Source organism: Euleptes europaea, chromosome 12, assembly GCF_029931775.1.
Source record: "Euleptes europaea isolate rEulEur1 chromosome 12, rEulEur1.hap1, whole genome shotgun sequence".
NCBI lineage: Eukaryota > Metazoa > Chordata > Lepidosauria > Squamata > Sphaerodactylidae > Euleptes > Euleptes europaea.
In genome coordinates this window covers 1,119,937-1,138,205 of record NC_079323.1, presented here as the reverse complement: position 1 = coordinate 1,138,205, position 18,269 = coordinate 1,119,937, and the positions used below count along the sequence as shown (strand labels likewise).

At 47.2% G+C, this 18,269-nt stretch overlaps 1 protein-coding gene across 3 annotated transcripts in view; it reads left to right on the top strand.

Moving 5' to 3' along the window:
- The first annotated feature begins 697 nt into the window (after positions 1-697).
- STIM1 (stromal interaction molecule 1) overlaps positions 698-18,269 on the top strand; it is a 96,832-nt gene continuing 79,260 nt past the window's right edge. For all 3 annotated transcript variants that reach the window (XM_056858536.1, XM_056858535.1, XM_056858537.1), the window contains exon 1: positions 698-862. In XM_056858536.1, the coding sequence (XP_056714514.1) occupies positions 754-862 (109 nt within the window). In that variant the 5' untranslated portion in view covers positions 698-753. The remainder of the gene's footprint in view (positions 863-18,269) is intronic.

The window sequence follows — 18,269 nt, the reverse complement described above, 5'->3', positions numbered from 1 at the left end:
ACGAAAGAGTTCCTTGGCTTGTATTAGGAGCGGATGCTTGTTGGACTTCCGGCAGGCAGACTCAAAATGCCGTTTGTTTGACGTTTGAGAGCTGACAGTGAAGCGTTGCGCTGGTTAATGTACACCCCACCCTAAAGCAAAATAGGTGGTGAGCAGAACCGCTTGCGGCTGTATGGTAATTGGTATCCTTATAGCTTTGCTAAGCAGTTTGGAATCTGCTCTGGATTTGTGGGATGAGCTGGGGTATCGACTTCGGCCTTGAGGGTGCTGCAGGACAAAGGACTTGTCGAGTCATGAAAGAAAACGGGCAGCCCCCAGCGTGTTACTTGACGGGTTTCTAGCTGGTATTGCATGCTGAAAGCTGATGCTTTAAGCGTTTAGGATTTGGTTCGCCGTTAGAGGTAGGTGAAGCTTTCACAAGCCTGGTTTTGTGCATATACGGGTGAATAGTTTTTTAGGGGACCTCTGAATCTGGGACGAAACTTCAAGCTGTGCTCGGGGAAGGGGAAGACTCCCTAAAGCCTCTCCCAACCTTTACTTCTGCAGCTTTTGGAAATAACCTGGCCTCCGTTCTGGAATAGCAGAGACTTCCTGCACTGTTTTGGAATATAGAATTGAAGGACAGGGACGAGGGACACGTGTCTGCTGGAATCGAGGGTGAGCCGGGGGGGATTTGGACTTCTCTCTCCGTTGAGAACTGATGTTGAGGAAGAGCTGACGAAGAAAGGAAGGGTCCCCACTGCCGTACTGAACATGGATGTGTGGTCCAGAGTCGTGGTTTGGCTCCTCTGTGGCTTCCTGCTGCAGCAAGGACAGGGGGAGAGGCCCCCCGGGACCCACCTGGACGAAGCCACAATCGCAGGTAAGGGAAGCCTAGGAATGAAGTGGGGTTATTGTCTCTTGACAAGGAAGGCCTCGGTCTGATCAGATTGTGGTCCTTTGGGTGTTCTTTTATAATCGTTGTTCTGTTTTCATTGTGAGCTGCCTTGAGGTTCCGCAAGGTAGAAAGGCAGCTAATAAGTTTTTTAAATAAATCCCTGGTTATTAAAAGTATTAATTGGCTTGCTGGTCATGGCTTGGCTGCTTTCACAGGAGGCCCTTCGGCTGCTGTATGGTTGCCGTCTTCCAGCCTGCATTTTTGTATGCTCACGTGGGAGAAGTTTGCAACCTGTTAGCTGGATCGCACTCACCATTTCCGAGCACGAGAGAGTGCCTCCTTCCCCCAGGAGAGTTGAGTCTCCAGCCATGGTCGTTTGCAGGAAGTAGGGGATAAAGTGCACTTTAAAACCTCGTGCCTGTTAAGTGGCTTCTGAAAACTCAGCTACCCTTTGACTGAAAATTTGTGTGATTTTTATTTATATGATTTATGCCTTTATAGTCCATCTTTCTCACTGAGAGTCAGGGTGGATTCCACAATCATAAAGGAGGCAATCATAGCGGTGTAAGGTGCAGTCAACAATGAAATGAAAACGGGATTGCAAAATTAGAGAGTAGTGTTCTGAAAGTGGTGGGCGAAATGCCAATAGCTCTGGAGACAGAAAGAGCATTCAAAGAGTCCTTTGCGTAATGTGAATGCTCTTTATATTATCTGATTTTCTTATTTTTCTTTAGGAGGAAGTGTTGAATGGTTTGGCAATTGGGGTTAGCTGTTACTGTTGGCTTTGGGTCTGATTGCTGTTCTCTGATTAATGTAAACGGTGTGATCGTGGAGGCACAAATAAAGCTGTCCTGCCGGTCCCAAGGCTCGAATGAAAAAGGGCCCTTTGGATTGTGACATTTGATTTACTTCCGTGTCACAGTTGTAGGCTGGTCTCTCTGTCTGATGTCACTGGCTTTCTTTCGAGAGCAAGAGAGGTGGATTCCATAGCTGTCCCCATGTTCCTTGTGGTGTCCAGTGTTTCTAAAGGTTCAGGACTGCCCTGTGCGTGAGGCTGATCTGCTGAGGGAGGGCCGGGGAGCTTGATCGCCCTTTTCTCCTGTCAAAAGTCCCCATAATTGAGTCGCAGGTTTTTAAAATAGCTGCATGTCAGCATCACCTTAGCTGGCATAACTTTGTCTGGTGGCTTGGCAGGGGTGGAGAAAGGATGCAGCTGGGGAAGCCAGAGCCGGCTTTCTGGCTCTCTGGAGTTTCTGAGGGGGTGGTGGTGCCTGTTGAGTTCCCAAAGTAACGGGCGACTGCTTTGCTTTCTTGGCAGAGGAAGGCCAGAGTGGTGATGAATTTCATAGGAACATAGAGCTTGAAGAGACCTCCAGGGTCATCTAGTCCAGCCCCTTGCACAATGCAGGAAATTCACAACTTCCTTCCCCCCCACACCCCCAGTAACCCCCTACTCCATGCCTAGAAGATGGCAAAAACCCTCAAGGATCCCTGGCCAATGTGGCCTGGAGGAAAATTTCTTCCTGACCCCAGAATGGTGATCAGCATGTCCCTGGGTACGTAAGGAAGGGCCACAAGAGTCAAACACTGAAGCAAAATAGCAACTACACTCAGTGTTTAAGTGAGAGAGAGCTGCGAACTGTTCTCCCCCCCCATGCTCTGATAGCACACATCGCTCATTCAAAAAAAAAAATGACAGTAATTTTTTCCAGTGCTCCTCAGAATTTCATTAGAAAAGAGAAAATTTGTAGCAGAGTATGAGCTATCATGAGTCACAGCTCACTTCTTCAGATACCTGTGATCCATGAAAGCTCATACCCTGCCAGAAATTTTATTAGTCTTTAAGGTGCTACTGGACTCTTGCTCTTTTCTACTGCTACAGACAGACTAACACAACTGTGATCTGTCTCAATGGAAGGCAAAACTTTTTCGTGTTATCCAATTGAATCAGTAAAACCTTGTTTTAAAAAGGATTTTACTCATACCTAAAAGGAGGGGGGGAATCGAAGGAGGTTTTTTCCCAGTGTTTCCCAATGTTTTCCATTGGGAAAATCCTCCCCCAATTTGTCTGTTTTGTTGGGGTGGGTAGGGTGGACATTCAGATCTCTAGTGGGGATGATCATTAGTTTCAGATTAGCAAATTCATAATGTGGAAAATGTTTATATTGGAGGGGTGTTTCAAGGAACCGGAGTAAGTGAATGTCATTGTGAGAGAAAATTTGGCACCTGGGAAGAGGCAAAGACGAGCTTATTCATGGGAAGGAAACCCTTTCTACTCAGGAAGATTTACTTGTTTTATCTGGCCAAGGGCTGCAAATACACACACACACACACACACACACTCTCCCTCCCTCCCTACTATAAATAGTGTTTAGTGCCCTGACCTGTATTGCCCAGGCTAGCCCGATCTTGTGAGATCTCAGAAGCTAAGCAGGGTCACCTCTGGTTAGTATTTGGATGGGAGACCTCCAAAGAAGCCCAGCATCACCATGCAGAGGCAGGCAATGGCAAACCACCTCTGTTCATCTCTTGCATCTGTATATGTGTTTACCCTGACCTGGATGGCCCAGAGTGACCTGGCCGTGTCAGATCATGGAAGCTAAGCAGGGTTGGCCTTGGTTAGTGCTTGGATGGGAGACCACCAAGGAAGTCCAGGGCTGCTATGCAGAGGCAGACAATGGCTACCCACCCTGGAATGTTTCTTGCCTTAAAAACCCTACGGGGTCGCCATATGTCAGCTGTGATTTGCTGGTACTTTGCCACCACCAGATCAGATAGTGGCTTGCCAGCTAGGATAGCCAAATTGGACCTTCCTCATGTACTTTGGATGTTAGATGCGGTGGAGTCTGATCTGGAGAACCGGGTTTGATTCCCCACTCCTCCACAGGAGTAGCAGAGGCTAATCTGGTGAACTGGATTTTTTTCCTCCACTCCTCCACACGAAGCCAGCTGGGTGACCTTGGGCTAGTCACACTCTCTCAGCCCCACCTACCTCACAGGGTGCCTGTTGGGAAGGAAAGGTGATTGTAAGCTGGTTTGATTCTCCCTTAAGTGGTAGAGAAAGTCGGCATATAAAAACCAACTCTTCTTCTTCTACAAAACATCATGAGAAAGCTGTTGGGGTCATGACATATATGTGTGTCTCCCAGAGGCTCCTGGCTGGCCACTGTTGGAAATGGAATGCTGGGCTGGAGGGGCCTTGAGACGTGACTCATCCTGTGAGAGTCTTCTGTTCTTTATGCATTGTTGGGCTTCTTATCAGGAGTGAAAGAGGTATACCTGCTTTACATCCTGTGTTATCAGCATGGAGAGATTAGGAACACTAGTTATTCATGACATTACATAACAGATCCTATATGGGCTCCCTCAGCTACTGGCAGCCGGAGAAATACCTTTCTTGGCAATTCTCAGCCAAATGTGGCAATCATATTTTAGAAGCGCCAAGAACAGTAATTGGGTGTGGTTCAGGAATGAGCAGAAGGAATGCATTTTTACAGTTTGAAAACATATTCAGGGATGCCGGTCCAGGAGCTTTTGAAGTCTTTATTCACAAGCAGAGACCTGTAACCTCCGATATTAGATTTAGAACTGTACTGAAACTGTACAAAAAATGTTCTGTGGTCATGGAAACCAAATTTTTCAATCCTATAAACTTCTGGCAATCTTTCTATCCTGTGCAAAACTTGCATGCTTTATTCTGATTGTGAAGCCTTACAGTTTTCTCCTTGCTTGCATTCAGAATTTAGAATTTTTCAGGATTTTTGGCTGTTGAAGATTATGGGAAATGAGCTGTGGGTGCGAAGGTAGCACGGGCAGCGGCAGTTTGCAGCTTTTTCTCAAGTGTTGTACTTGAAGAACCGCCTCTTCCCATATAGTCCAGCCTGCCAGTTAAGATTTGCCTCACAGGCCCTGCTCCCTGCGGGTATACTTGCAATGTTTTCTTATAGAAAATGAATATACCGGTAGTTATACTTTTAAATTCCATAAATGTGCCAAATAGTACAATTGTAATTGCTGACTAAGTTAAAAATGACTTTTATGTTACATCAGTCATAGAAGTTTAAGATTGATAGGAAATCAATTATTGCATATATTTTTAATTTTTCCCAAAATGTCTGTGCTTTTCCAAAACAAACAAACAAACAAATGTGAGGCAATTCCCCCCCCCCCCGGGGCTTCAAAATTTCTGGAAATATTACATCTGTAGGAAACAACCATCTAAGCAGCCTCGAGCAGTTTGGAGGAAGGATGTTGTAAAATAGACTAAATAGTGACGACTGACTTATTAAGTATTTGAAGAAGAAGAGTTGGTTTTTATATGCCGACTTTCTCTACCACTTAAAGAAGAATCAAACTGGCTTACAATCACCTTCCCTTCCCCTCCCCACAGTTACACCTGGTGAGGTATGTGGTGCTGAGAGAGTTCAGAGAGAGCTGTTACTGGCCCAAGGTCACCCAGCTGGCTTCATGTGTAGGAATGGGGAAACCAACCTGGTTCACCAGATTAGAGTCCGCCAATCCTGTGGAGGAGAGGGGAATCAAACCCACTTCTCCAGATTAGAGTCCACCACTCTTAACCATGCTGGCTGTCCACATTTGCTTGTCTCTCTCTCTCTCTCTCCCTCCCTCCCTCCCCAGATAGTGCCTGCAGTTAGTTCAGTGTTCAGAATTGTACTGCTTTACTGGGACAGTGATGGATTTCCATTCTGCATTGGTGGAAGATGATCCCTGATATTCTAAACGTTGACAGCTGGCTATAAACCTATTCCCTTCAACAGTGATACTCCACCCAAATAGCCACTTCCGTGTTTGCCGTACAGAGGATCAAAGAATTATCTAGCATGTTTTCAAATAATGGCAAAGATTGGTACTTGTGTGGCCTCTCCTGGCATTTTGTATTTCGCGGTTCTTCTTCTGGTTCTCACTTCTAAGCCTCAAGACCCCCTCCCCTACAACTCTCACTGTTTTCTCTGTAGAGGTGAGAATCATAGAATCATAGAGTTGGGAGGGACCACCAGGGTCCTCTAGTCCAACCCCCTGCACAATGCAGGAAATTAACAACTACCTCCCCCGCACATCCCCAGTGACCCCAACCCTCGCCCCGCAATGCAGGATCCCACAAGCAAAGCACTCCCAACAGATGGCCATCCAGCCTCTGCTTAAAGACCTCCAAAGACGGGGACTCCACCACCCTCCAAGGCAGTGCATTCCACCATCGAACAGCCCTCACCGTCAGAAAGTTCTTCCCAATGTTTAGGTGGAATCGCTTTTCTATGCCTATTATTTTGGGTGCGGTGGAACACAGGCAGGATGGTACTGCTGCACTCGTCTTGTTAGTGGCTTCCTAGAGGCACCTGGTTGGCCACTGTGTGAACAGACTGCTGGACTTGATGGGCCTTGGTCTGATCCAGCAGGGCCTTTCTTATGTTCTTACGTTGTTCTTATGTTCCTATTAGTTTAAATCCATTACTCTGTGCCCTAGTCTCTGGAGCAACAGAGAACAAGCTAGTTCCCTCATCAGCATGACATCCCTTCAAATATTTAAAAATAGCTATCATGTCTCCCCTCAACCTTTTCTTCTACAAACTAAACAAACCCAACTCCCTAAGTCTCTCCTCATAGGGCATGGATTCCAGACCTCTGACCATTCTGGTCGCCCTCCTCTGGACACGCTCCAACTTGTCAACATCCTTCTTAAATTGTGGAGCCCAAAACTGGACACAGTATTCCAAGTGAGGTCTGACCAATACAGAATACAGTGGTAGTATTACTTCCCTTGATCTAGACACAATACTCCTATTGATGCAGCCCAGAATTGCATTGGCCTTCTTAGCCGCCTTATCACACAGTTGACTCATGTTCAGTTTGTGGTCCACTAAGACTCCCAGATCTCTTTCACATGTACTGTTGTCAAGCCAACTATCTCCCATCCTGTACCTGTGCCTTATGTTGTTTCTGCCTAGGTGAAGTACCTTACACTTCTCCCTATTGAAATCCATTTTATTACTTATGGCCCAGCTCTCCAGTCTATCAAGGTCATTCTGAACTCTGGCCCTATCCTCCGGGGTATTAACTACCCCTCCTAACTTGGTGTCATCTGCAAATTTGATTAGCATGTTCTCTATTCCATCATCCAAATCATTTATAAAAATATTAAATAGTACCGGTCCCAGGACAGACCCCAGTGGTACCCCACTAGTCACTCCTCTCCAGGATGAAGTTGTGCCATAAATGAGCACCCTTTGGGTTCGGTTGGTCAACCAATTACCAATCCACCTAACAGTAGCAATATCCAGCCCGCATTTTACTAGCTTTGTTTCAAGAAGATCATGGGGGACTTTATCAAAGGCTTTACTGAAATCAAGGTACACTTCTACCATGGAAGCTTGCAGGGTGACCTGGAGACCGTCACAAACTCCCACTCTGGCTTACTTCACAGGGTTGTTGTGATAAAATGGAGGAGAGGAGAACCATGTTCTAAAGCTGCTTTGAGTCCCTATAAGGGAGATAAGAGGGTTATAAATAAATGCAAATGCATCTGATTGCTCTCCTCTGTTAACCAGCATGTTTTGAAGGTGAAAATGCCCTGTCCCTTCTAAATAATCCTTCTCCTAGGTCTTCAGCTTTTGTTGCTCTCCTCAGGTGATTCTGTGTTGCTAGTAAACCCTGGCACCCAGAAGTAAACACAGGTGAGGCCACGCTCTGGGGCTATGAGGCCTTTCCTTTGTCCTGAGCTGCCCAGAGGCAGCAAAGGAGATCCAGTATGGAGAGCTTCAGCAAGGTTGTCCTTTTCTCTGTCTTATTCAGGGTTACAATCCTCACTCTTTTCTTCCTGATGGAGGAGGCTTTTATTCAGGGACCTTGTGTTAATATGGTGGTGGAGGAAAGAGCCGTCAAGTTGCAGCCAACTTATATTGACCCCAGAGGATTTTCGAGGCAAGAGACATTCAGAGGTGATTTGTCATTGCCTGCCTCTGCCTAGTGACCCAAGATTTCCTCGGTGGTCTCCCATCCAGGTACTAACCACGGCTTACCCTGCTTAGCTTCTGAGATCTGATGAAATTGGGCTAGCCTGGGCCAGCCAGTTCAGGGCGAGTGTATTAATATAGCAAACCCTTACTTTCAACAAGAACAAATTTGCCTGTATAAACAGTATTATGGGGCACAGCATTTCCTCTGTGTCTGTGTGTGTGCGCGCAGGGACCAATGCAAGTGTATCCCAGCAGATCCCTGTTTACATAGATCCCTCTTCAAAAATTACCTTTTCCAATTGGAGGGTGGGGAGAGGTGCAAATCAATAAATGACAGCCCCCTTGTGGCTTGGCAAGCAAGTGTGAAATTGCATCAAAAAGAAAAACGCCTAATGTGTTTATGGTTTTCAAGGTAACAAACATAAACCCAACAACTTTACAACTAGAGGTGAAGCTGATTCCTAGTGGCTGTGCACATAACAGCATTTACAGATATGGGATCTTCACGGCCCTTTGGGAAGGGCACTCTGAACAAAGGCAAGCCCTAGCAAACTGCGCCCACAAGGAAAAGTCCAAAATGTTCCCTTAAAAGAATTGCAGGGCTGCTCCTTCCACTGTCCTTCAGTGTTACTCCTCTTAAATTGCCGGCCACAGCTGCTGGCGAAACGTCAGGAAAGAAAATACCAAGACCACGGTTACACAGCCCGGATAACCTACAAGAACCAATGAACTCTGACCGTGAAAGCCTTCGACAATATTCTGCAAGTGAATGTTCAGCAACAGAATCTGGTTCAGTGAATCGTCTTTTGCCAGTTTTATTCCAGGCAGAGAAGATGGCAACGTGATCGGGCTTTCTAGAAAGACCAGCCCGGTCCTGCTGGCTTACCTCTAATTCTTGGTTTCAGTTTATTGCCCTGTAGTACAAAACTGTGCATATTGACAAAGCATTAAAACTTGCTGCTCGTATAAAAACAGCTGACTCTCGGCTGTGTTCCATATTTACATGCTCAGTTCACGAAGACCTTTTCATTCCGACTGAGCTGGTGTGGAGTTTCTAGTCTGCTGTACGGGGACTCTGAATTCTTGTCTCTGAATCGGGGTTTGGCGTGCAAGAAGGCCTTGGATGTTTGGATGTTCAGCTCTTCCTGTTCATACTCTGAGGAGTTTTAGTGGAGGGGTTTTCTGTGCCTTTTGGCTTCTTCAGCTGTGGGAAAATGTTGCATGATCATTTGACTCTTCAATAAGCAAATCTGACTTGGCCCTGTGCGGCTGGAGATCAGATGTTTAGCTATAGACCTGCTGGTTTGTATTGTGGGTTAATGTTCCTTCGTCTCATTTCTCCATATTCTTCCTTTCAGGAGCAGAAAGAGAAAACCATGTATTCCCTGTTATTTACGAATTGCCTTTCCATTTAGCAACTTGAGTGCTCAAAGCCATGTAGTATATATCAAAATAATAATAAAATAAATACAGCAGTTTACTGTAAGCACAGCATAATTCATTGGCAACACAAACTAATCCAAAATGGCCATAAGTATCAGGTGCCTCCAGATGGCCTAGAAACAAAATCTTTCTTTCTGGCTGGTGATAAGAGGACACCAGATGGATCTCTTGCAACGAGGGCAGTTTGTAAGGTGGGTGCCACCGCAGAGAATGTCCTGCTCAACAACCCCGCAGATTTGATCTATCTCAAATAGCACAAATTCAAGTCAGCTGACTTGGCTTTTCTGTCCTCCATTTTATGCTCGCAACACCCCTGAGAGGTAGGCTAAGTGGAGAAACAGTTGTTGGCCTAAGGCCACCTAATGAGCTTGATAGCTGAGTGGGAATTTGAACTTGGGTCTTCCTAGTCCTAGCGTGACATTAGCCAGTTGCCACAAGGGCTTTGCTGCAGTGAAAAATGGAATGCAAGGCCAGGACTCCTTGGTGAATGGGAGGAAGGTTGTGGGGCAAGTGGGCCCTAAGGAGTGCAGGATGGGAGGGTAATTGAAGGCTACGAAGATGGGTGGCGTGTTGTACTGTGATCAGAAGCAAATGGGCACCCAGGGCAGTTGCACTGGAATGATAATTCCCAGTCTGCTCCATTTGACCTGTTCCTGATGACCCTTTGAAGCCCCATGCAGAACACATTACCATAATTGAGTACTGTTGCATGCTGGTAGAAGCAAGATCTTTGTCAATGTGGAAGGGCTGCAGGCAATTAGGCATCATGAAGTTTAAGCAGGAACAATGTTAAAAGCGAATTAAACAAAATAAATCAATTTATTTGTACAGCGCACTTAAAATGCAAATTAAAAACATAGGTCTGGAATTTAGCCTCTAGATTGAAACCACTGGACTAAGCAGTCCTCAATGTATGTTAAATAACATTTGTTATTGCCATTGGGAAATTTAGTCTGGATCCAACACAGTTTCTCCCCCAAGGTCTCAGGTAGATGGAGATATTTTCTGGCCCTATGTCCTGAGAGCCATTTAGCTGGAGGCTGAACCAGGGACTTTCTGCAGGCGGCACTGGAAAGCTTGGATTTAATAGTAATTAGAAACTAACGACTTCCTCCTCCTTGAACTCAGAGGCATTGTGAGGAGTGAATTTGATAATTCTCAAGCGTCTGTCTGAAGTGTGACTGGAAAAGTAACAAGTATGGAAATTTGAAGGGGTTGGTGTTGAAGCATCTTGCCTGATTGGTTTGCTTGTTTCCTTCTCCAGTTGCAGGAGTAAACAAAGATTTTTTTAAAAGACGTAATTGGTGTGTGTTGTGTGTCTGAATCGCATCTTGGGAAAATGGTACCCCCCCTTGTTCTGGGATGAGGGGAGAAGAGGCAGGGGAGGATGACTTTGCAGGTCTCCAGAGGATGGTTGCAGATCTGCTACTGGTGAATCCTGTGTTGCAAATGGCATTCTTGGACACCACAAGCTCCAGAAGGATTTCCACGTGCAGGGAAGCATTTGTTGAAAAGTCAAAGGGATAATTAAGTTGTTTGAAAGTCATAAGAACATAAGAAAGGCCCTGCTTGATCAGACCAAGACCCATCAAGTCCAGCAGTCTGTTTGCACAGTGGCCAACCAGGTGCCTCTAGGAAGCCCACAAACAAGGCGACTGCAGCAGCATTGTCCTGCCTGTGTTCCACAGCACCTCATATAACAGGCATGCTCCTCTGAGACTGGAGAGAATAGGTATCCATAATGACTAGTATCCCTTTTGACTAGTAGCCATGGAATAGCCCTCTCCTCCATAAATATGTCCACTCCCCTCTTAAAGCCTTCCAAGTTGGCCACCATCACCACATCCTGGGGCAGGGAGTTCTACCATTTAACTATGCTTGACTTAATTTGTAAAGGGTTAACAAACTGTATTTGATTTGATTAAAAAGTAAGCGAGGGGCACATATTGACCTAAGAGAGGAGAAATTCTTATCATATCTACTGAAGGGAGGTCCAGAAGCTTAAGATGGAAGGAGGGAGTCCTGGGTTCGACTTCAGAAAAGTTTTCCTGCCTGAAAGATCAGTTTCCCATCATGAAAGAAATCAGGAAAGGAAGGAGATTTATGAAATCTTGGCAAGTCTGAACGACTTTCCCACTGGGGAAACATGGAGGAGGGCCCCTTCTTCCCCACTGAAAAGGCAGCTGGGGGTTGTGGACCAGACCCCCTCTGTGGACCAGACCCCCCTGGAGTTGGGGGCTGCAATGAAGACCAGGCGTTCTGATAGAATTCATCCCCTTCCTTTGAAATTTTCGTGGCCCAGTTGGATCAGTGGCTTCTTCCCAGCCTGCCAGGGCCTATGGAAGATGGCTGCAGAATGTAACTCAGGGAAGCCTGGATGGGACCAGCTTGTCTGATCTTGTCCTCCCTGGTGCAGGGAATGACTATTTTGCACAGTGCAAGCGTATGTGTGAGCTGAAGAGAAGCGAGACACTCAAGCTTCTGATCAATTTCTGTGTTTTCTTTATTCCTGTGAACCAGGCCCCCCTGAGTTTGAGTTCTGTAGGTAATTCTTGATGTTACAAGAATGAGTCAGGGAAAGTTGGGGAAGGGCTGGGACTCAGTGGAAGAGCCTCTGCTTTGCATGCAGAAGGCCCCAGGTTCAATCCCCAGCATTTCTAGTTCAATGGACCAGGTGGCAGGTGCTGTGAAAGACCTCTGCCTGAGACCTTGGAGAGCTGCTGCCAGTCTGAGTAGACAATACTGACCTTTATGGACTGAGGGTCTGATTCAGTAGAAGGCAGCTTCATGTATGTAAGTTGTCAGCAGCAAAGAGAAGTTTAGTGCTGAGCTTTGAGCCTTTCCTCAGCCAGTTTTGTGCCTTTCAGGTTTCTGCTTCTGTAGGCATGAAAATTGTCTTGCAAGTTGTGTCCTGTATGTTGGAACGTGAGCTTCTTTCCCAGAAAGAACGTTCTTCTTGCCGATTGGTGGGAGCACACCCATCCGTTGTGGCCGCGCCTGCTTGTGACGTGTAGAATGGGAGTCTTGAGTATCAGAGTTAAATGTTGTGTTGCTGTTGACATCTCCTCACATTGGCCCCCTTTCCCCATCTTCCCCTCCCCCAATGGGATATATCATTGCATAGAGAGGAATGGTGGTGGGGGAAAAACTCTGCTGCTGCTGTATTCGCAAACCATCCACCAGTAACTCTGAGCAGGTAATACCTCCTGGGTGAGACCAAGCGTCTGTCTAATCTAGAATCCAGTATCTAACAGTGGGCATCCACAGGCTTCTGGGAAGCCAACAAACAGGGCATGAACACAGTAAATCTTCCCTGCTGTTTCCCTCTTATCTGCCCAGTTGGTATTTAGAGGAATAGGCCTGTGAACAGAGAGACCCCCGTTTGGCTGTTGCGCCTGATGACAGTTTATAGACCTGTCCTCAATCACTTTGTAAAGCTATCAAAGCCCGTGGCTGTCTTCACATTAGGGCTGTTTAGCTTGGAAAGAAGGCGGTTAAGGGGAGACATGACAGAGGTCTATAAAATTATGCATGGTGTGTAGAGAGTGGACAGGGAGAAGCTTTTCTCCCTCTCATAAGGCCAGAACGCGGGGTCATTTGCTGAAGCTGGAGGGTGAGAGATTCAAAACTGATAAAAGGAACGCATAGTTCACACAACACATAGTTCAATTGTGGGACTCCCTGCCCCAGGATGTGGTGATGGCTGCCAACTTGGAAGGATTGAAGAGGGGAGCGGACATGTTCAAGGAGGAGAGGGCTAGCCGTGGCTGCTAGTCAAAATGGATACTAGTCATGATGCATACCTATTCTCTCCAGTACCAGAGGAGCATGCCCATTATATGAGGTGCTGCGGAACGCAGGCATGATAATGCTGCTGCAGTTGTTTGTGGGATTCCTACTAGTTGGCCACTGTGTGAATGGACTGCTGGACTTGATGGGCCTTGTTGGTCTGATCCAGCAGGACTTTTCTTATGTTCTTATGTGGTAACTTGGAAGGCTTTAAGAAGAGAGTGGACACGTTCATGGAGGAGAGGGCTATCCATGGCCACTAGTCAAAATGGATTCTAGTCATGATGCATACCTATTATCTCCAGAATCAGAGGAGCAGGCCTTTGGATCAGGATCAGAGAAGCAGGTGCTGTGGAACACAGCAGGCTAGGTAATGCTGCTGCAGTCGTCTTGTTTGTTGGCTTCCCAGAGGCACCTGGTTGGCCCCTGTGTGAATGGACTGCTGGACTTGATGGGCCCGGGGTCTGATCCAGCATGGCTTTTCTTATGTTCTTATGGGGAAGCATGGTCCTCTGTCTGGTGTTCCCTAGCCCTTCTCTCTGGACCAGTGGGATGAGCCTCTTCTCCCCACAACACCCGGGTTTGCAGAGAATCCTTTGGTGAAGGACTTCATCAAAAGCTTTTGGGAAGCAGAGGCATAAGAGTTCACTTACTTTCCGACCATGTAGCTGACAAAGTGAGCTTTGAGTCACAAAAGTTTATATCCTGAAAAAATGTTTTGCTATTACTGCACTCAAATTTTTGTTTTGTTTGTTTTACTCCTTTTAACTGGTTATTTCTAAATGAGTATGTTGCTCGAGGATCATGTGAGGTAAACAGCGGAACCGTGAGATGGATCCTTATTTGGCCCACAGTCCAAGTTTGTTTACTGATGGGGTCACGGATCGGGGAGGCCTTTGTGAGAGAAACCAGCATTGTTGAAGCTTCGAGCTTTGTGGGTCAGGCTACTAAGCAAACAAAGCACAGATGAAATCCCAGCCTTCCAAAGCTGCCCCATACCTGGCTCCTGTCCCTGCCTGTCGGTCTTTAAGGTATCTCAAGACCCGAAGGTATATCAGACATGATGGTGCGTAACTAGGGCTGACAACCTCCAGGTACTAGCTGGGGATCTCCTGCTATTTCAGCTGATCTCCAGCCAACAGAGATCAGTTCCCCTGGAGAAAATGGACGCTCTGGCAATTGGACTCCATGGCATTGAAGTCCCTCCCCTCCCCAAACCCCCCCCCCTCAGGCTCCACCCCAGAAACCTCCTGCCAGTGGTAAAGAGGGACCTGGCAACACTATGTGTAACTTTTGGAGCAGTAGAGCCCTTCTGTCTTTAAACTGGAAGATAATGTAATGTGGCAGTGTTGTGCCATGGTTTAAACTCTACCGTCTTGTAGATTTATTAACAGTAAATCTGATTTTTTTTTTAAAAAACCCTTTGCTATCTCCAGTGGAGCTCAAAACCTAGCGAGGCCAGCACAGTGACCTGTGACAGACCAAAGATTGTTAGCAACAGGTGGTTACTACTGTGGGACAGCAGTCACCCAAAAGGAATTCCTTTCCCTGGCTACTTTTCCCATTCACAAATGGCACGTGTTCCTGCATGCGTGAATGGCACGGAGGTGAGGTTCTCTCTTATGAAGGGCCTCTGTAGGAGTGCAGAATCTGAGCAGCAGACTTTGTTTGCCTTTCCCAGGCAGGAGAGGGGCTAGTTGTGTCTACATTCTGGCTTGGAGTTTCATTGTGGTGGTACAACCCTTTCCCGAGGGAGAGCCGACTGCATTGGCAGAGGTTGCATGAGTTTTCTTCTGCTCTTCTTTCTGGTTAGAAAAAGTCCTCTGGTCTCCAGTGCAGAGAGAGAATTGAGTGGACCCTAATCTGGAAACATGCAGGGGTGGGGTACGTAGCCGTCTATTCCTTCCTTAGAGTGGATTCAGATGGTGCTGCAGTAATTTCCATCCCCCTGCAACAAACCATAAACATTTCCTCCACGCAGGAGTGTTCTTCCCTCTGGTTGCTGCAGCGTAGTGTTAGGGAGTGGCGGAGAGGAGACGCAAAACATTCTGCAGTGGGTTATCATGAGACGGACGCTTTAGGCCATTGTGGTTTTTGCAGTCCTCTCTTGAGCATGGCCTGACTCTGAGAGTAGAACTGGATTAAAACACCCATAGAGCATATCCAACTGCAGCCGTTTTTTGCATGACCTTTGGTCCTATCATAGAAACAGAGCTGGAAGGGACCCCAAGAGTCATCTAGTCCAGTCCCCTGCGCGATTCAGGAAATTCACAGCTTCCTCCCCCCCACTTCCCCAGTGACCCATACTTCATGCCCAGAAGATGGCAAAACAACCACCAGGATCTCTGACCTATCTGGCCTGGAGGAAAATCCCTTCCTGAACCCAAAGTGGCAATCAGCATTTCCCTGGGCATGCAAGAAAGGGCCATTAGAGCCAAACGCTGATGCAAACCTTCCTGCCCTCCCGCTCATGATCTGCCTAAGGTCATAGAATCAGCCTTGCTGTCAGATGGCCAACTAGCCTCTGTTCAAAAACCTCCAAAGAAGGAGAGCCCACCACCTCCCGAGGAAGCGTGTTCCACTGAGGAACTGCTCTGTCAGAAAGTTCTTTCTAATGCTTAGCCGAAAACCGTATTGATTTAATTTAAACCCGTTGGTTCTGGTCCAACCAGATAGAGAACAACTCTGCTCCATCCTCGATAAGACAGCCCTTGAAATACTTGAAGATGGGCAGTCATATAGAGGATGGAGCAGAGTTGTTTTCTATCTGCTCTTGAGATGAAGAACTGAGGGTTTGGGTGCTGCGGAAGGAGCCAGCCTAGGGATGGTTCTTGCTGCCGAAACACTGCTGCTGGTATGGGCCTACATCCCATGCCACCCATAACCTGTATCCTTTTAGCTCTAACTGATGGTAGTGCTGAGTCCTTGGAGCTTTCTCTACAATGACCTAGTAAGGAAAATGTTTTTGCTTTTTGAATATGGGTGGAGGAGGGGGAGGGAGGGATTCAGCTGTTAAGGAGTCACTTATCATTTCTATCTGCAGTTCTGGCAAAGGCCTGGTTTCTGCAGCTTGCTCAGTTTGTGGTGAACAAATCCGCATCAAACAGCCCCCTCCAGAAAGATGCTGTGCTGCAGAACAGGGGCAGCCGTGGAGGGCTGGCAGCTACACTGTAAGACGCTTCTCCCCCTGAGAGTGCGCACTTTGCTTGGACAGGCCTAGCCACTGACTACAGAGAACAGGGATCTTGGGACCCTCCGTAGGATCTGCTCTCTGGTATTAGCTCCGCAGTCAGATCGTTCTGATCCTCAGTGGATTGAAGCAGTTTTGCAATAGTGGAAACAGACTCCAAGGAGAAGGCCATCTCTCCATTTAGTGGGGAGGGGCCATGGCTCAGTGTCAGAGCAACGGCTTGGCAGGCAGAAAGTTCTGGGTTCAGTGTCTGGTATCACCAGTTAAAGGACCAGGCAGTAGGTGACGGGAAAGTCCTCTGCCTATGACCCTGGAGAGCGGCTGCCAGTCTGAGTAGACATGACTTTGAATTGGGCCCGAAAGCAAATAGGTGGCCACGTGGTTAATGCAGCCCTGGAGTTGTGCATTCTGAGCAGTTTCCTTCAAGAGGAGCCCTGATGCTGTTTTGTACCAATTGGAACTTCCGAGATGTCTTCAAAGACAGCCTCACGAAGGGTGGTTTACAGTAGTCCAGTCTGGAGGCTACATGAGCATGGGTTAGTAGAGTAGCATGGTCAGCAGAACTGAGACAAGGGCCCAGTTTACAAACTGGATGCAATTGAAAGGAGGCGCTCTTAGCAACAGCTGTGACCCGCTTAGTCATTCATAAGGCCTAGCCCAGCTCCTGGTCTACAGTAGGAAGCTTAACCCACTCTAAGTCTGGTAGATCACCTCAAGCTAAACCTTCTGCCTACCCCACCAGCATCACCTCACTCTTGTCTGCATTAAGCTTCAGTTTGTTTACTCTCAGCCAACTTGACTTGGGTAATGAGATATAAAGATGGGTGTCATCCGGAGATCGGTGACTCCAAAGCTCCTGATGAACTTGGCTAAAAGCCTTACAAAGAGATGAAAGAGGTTCAGATCCCCCCTCAGCCATGACGCTCACTGGATAACCTAGGCCAGCCACAGCCTAGCTGGGTGCCTTTGAGGGCAGAATGAGAGGAACCACAGATGGAGCTCTGAGCTCACAAGGTCATACATGAAGCTGCCTTCTACTGAATCTGACCCTTGGTCTGTCCATCAAGGTCAGTCTTGTCTACTCAGGCTGGCCGCAGCTCTCCAGGGTCTCAGGCTGAGGTCTTTCCCATCGCCTGTTCCTTTTTAACTAGAGATGTTGGGGATTGAACCCGAGACCTTCTGCATACCAAGCAGAGGCCCTTCCGCTGTGCCACGGCCCCTCCTTAGAGGATGGGCAAGATAAAGATGTAGAGGCAGCTTGTGCTAGAATACAAACTTGTTTGTCTTTAAGGCTAGAAGACTCCCGTTTACCGTATCTTAGATGTGAATAAGAACCAGAAAAGCTGAGACTGGCTCCACAGGCCACCTGGCACATTTGCACTACTTGTTGGAAGAGTTCCCTGAAACCCCATCCCCAATTTAAAAGTGTTTCAAGTGTTCTGGTACCATGTTTTTTCTTTCTTTTGGGACCTGCACTGCAATGGGATTAGTGCCTCTCTGTAGTTTCTGTGAGAGGCAGATTGTGTTTGCAAGCCTTTAGGGTAGAATGGGACATCACGATTAAATCCATCTCCTGGTTTCCCTGGAGGCTTTTTGTAGTTCCTGGGCAAGCTCACTGTAAGCAGCTCACTGGAAAAAAGGTAGCTGGGTTGAGCGTTGAATGAGTGTCAAGTCCAGCAAAGTAAGCTTGGAAACTTGGGTTCAAATTCTTGCCTAGCTATCAGAATTTGTCCACCTCATTCTTGCTGCCTCTTGGGTTGGTGGGCTGGTAGGTTTGGAGATTAAAACGAGAGAGCATCTCGGGTAGGGCAGGAAAGAGATGTGCGGATTGATTAGGCATTGGCAGCAAATCACGGAAGGGCTGGAATCCAGGCGTCATCTTTGGTTCCTCTTGCTTCCACAGCAACAATCTGCTCCGCAAAGGCCATTGAGCAGGGCCGATAATCTTGCCGATAATCTCCTTGCTAGAAAGAAGCTGCCGCCAGAGCGCTGAGCCAAC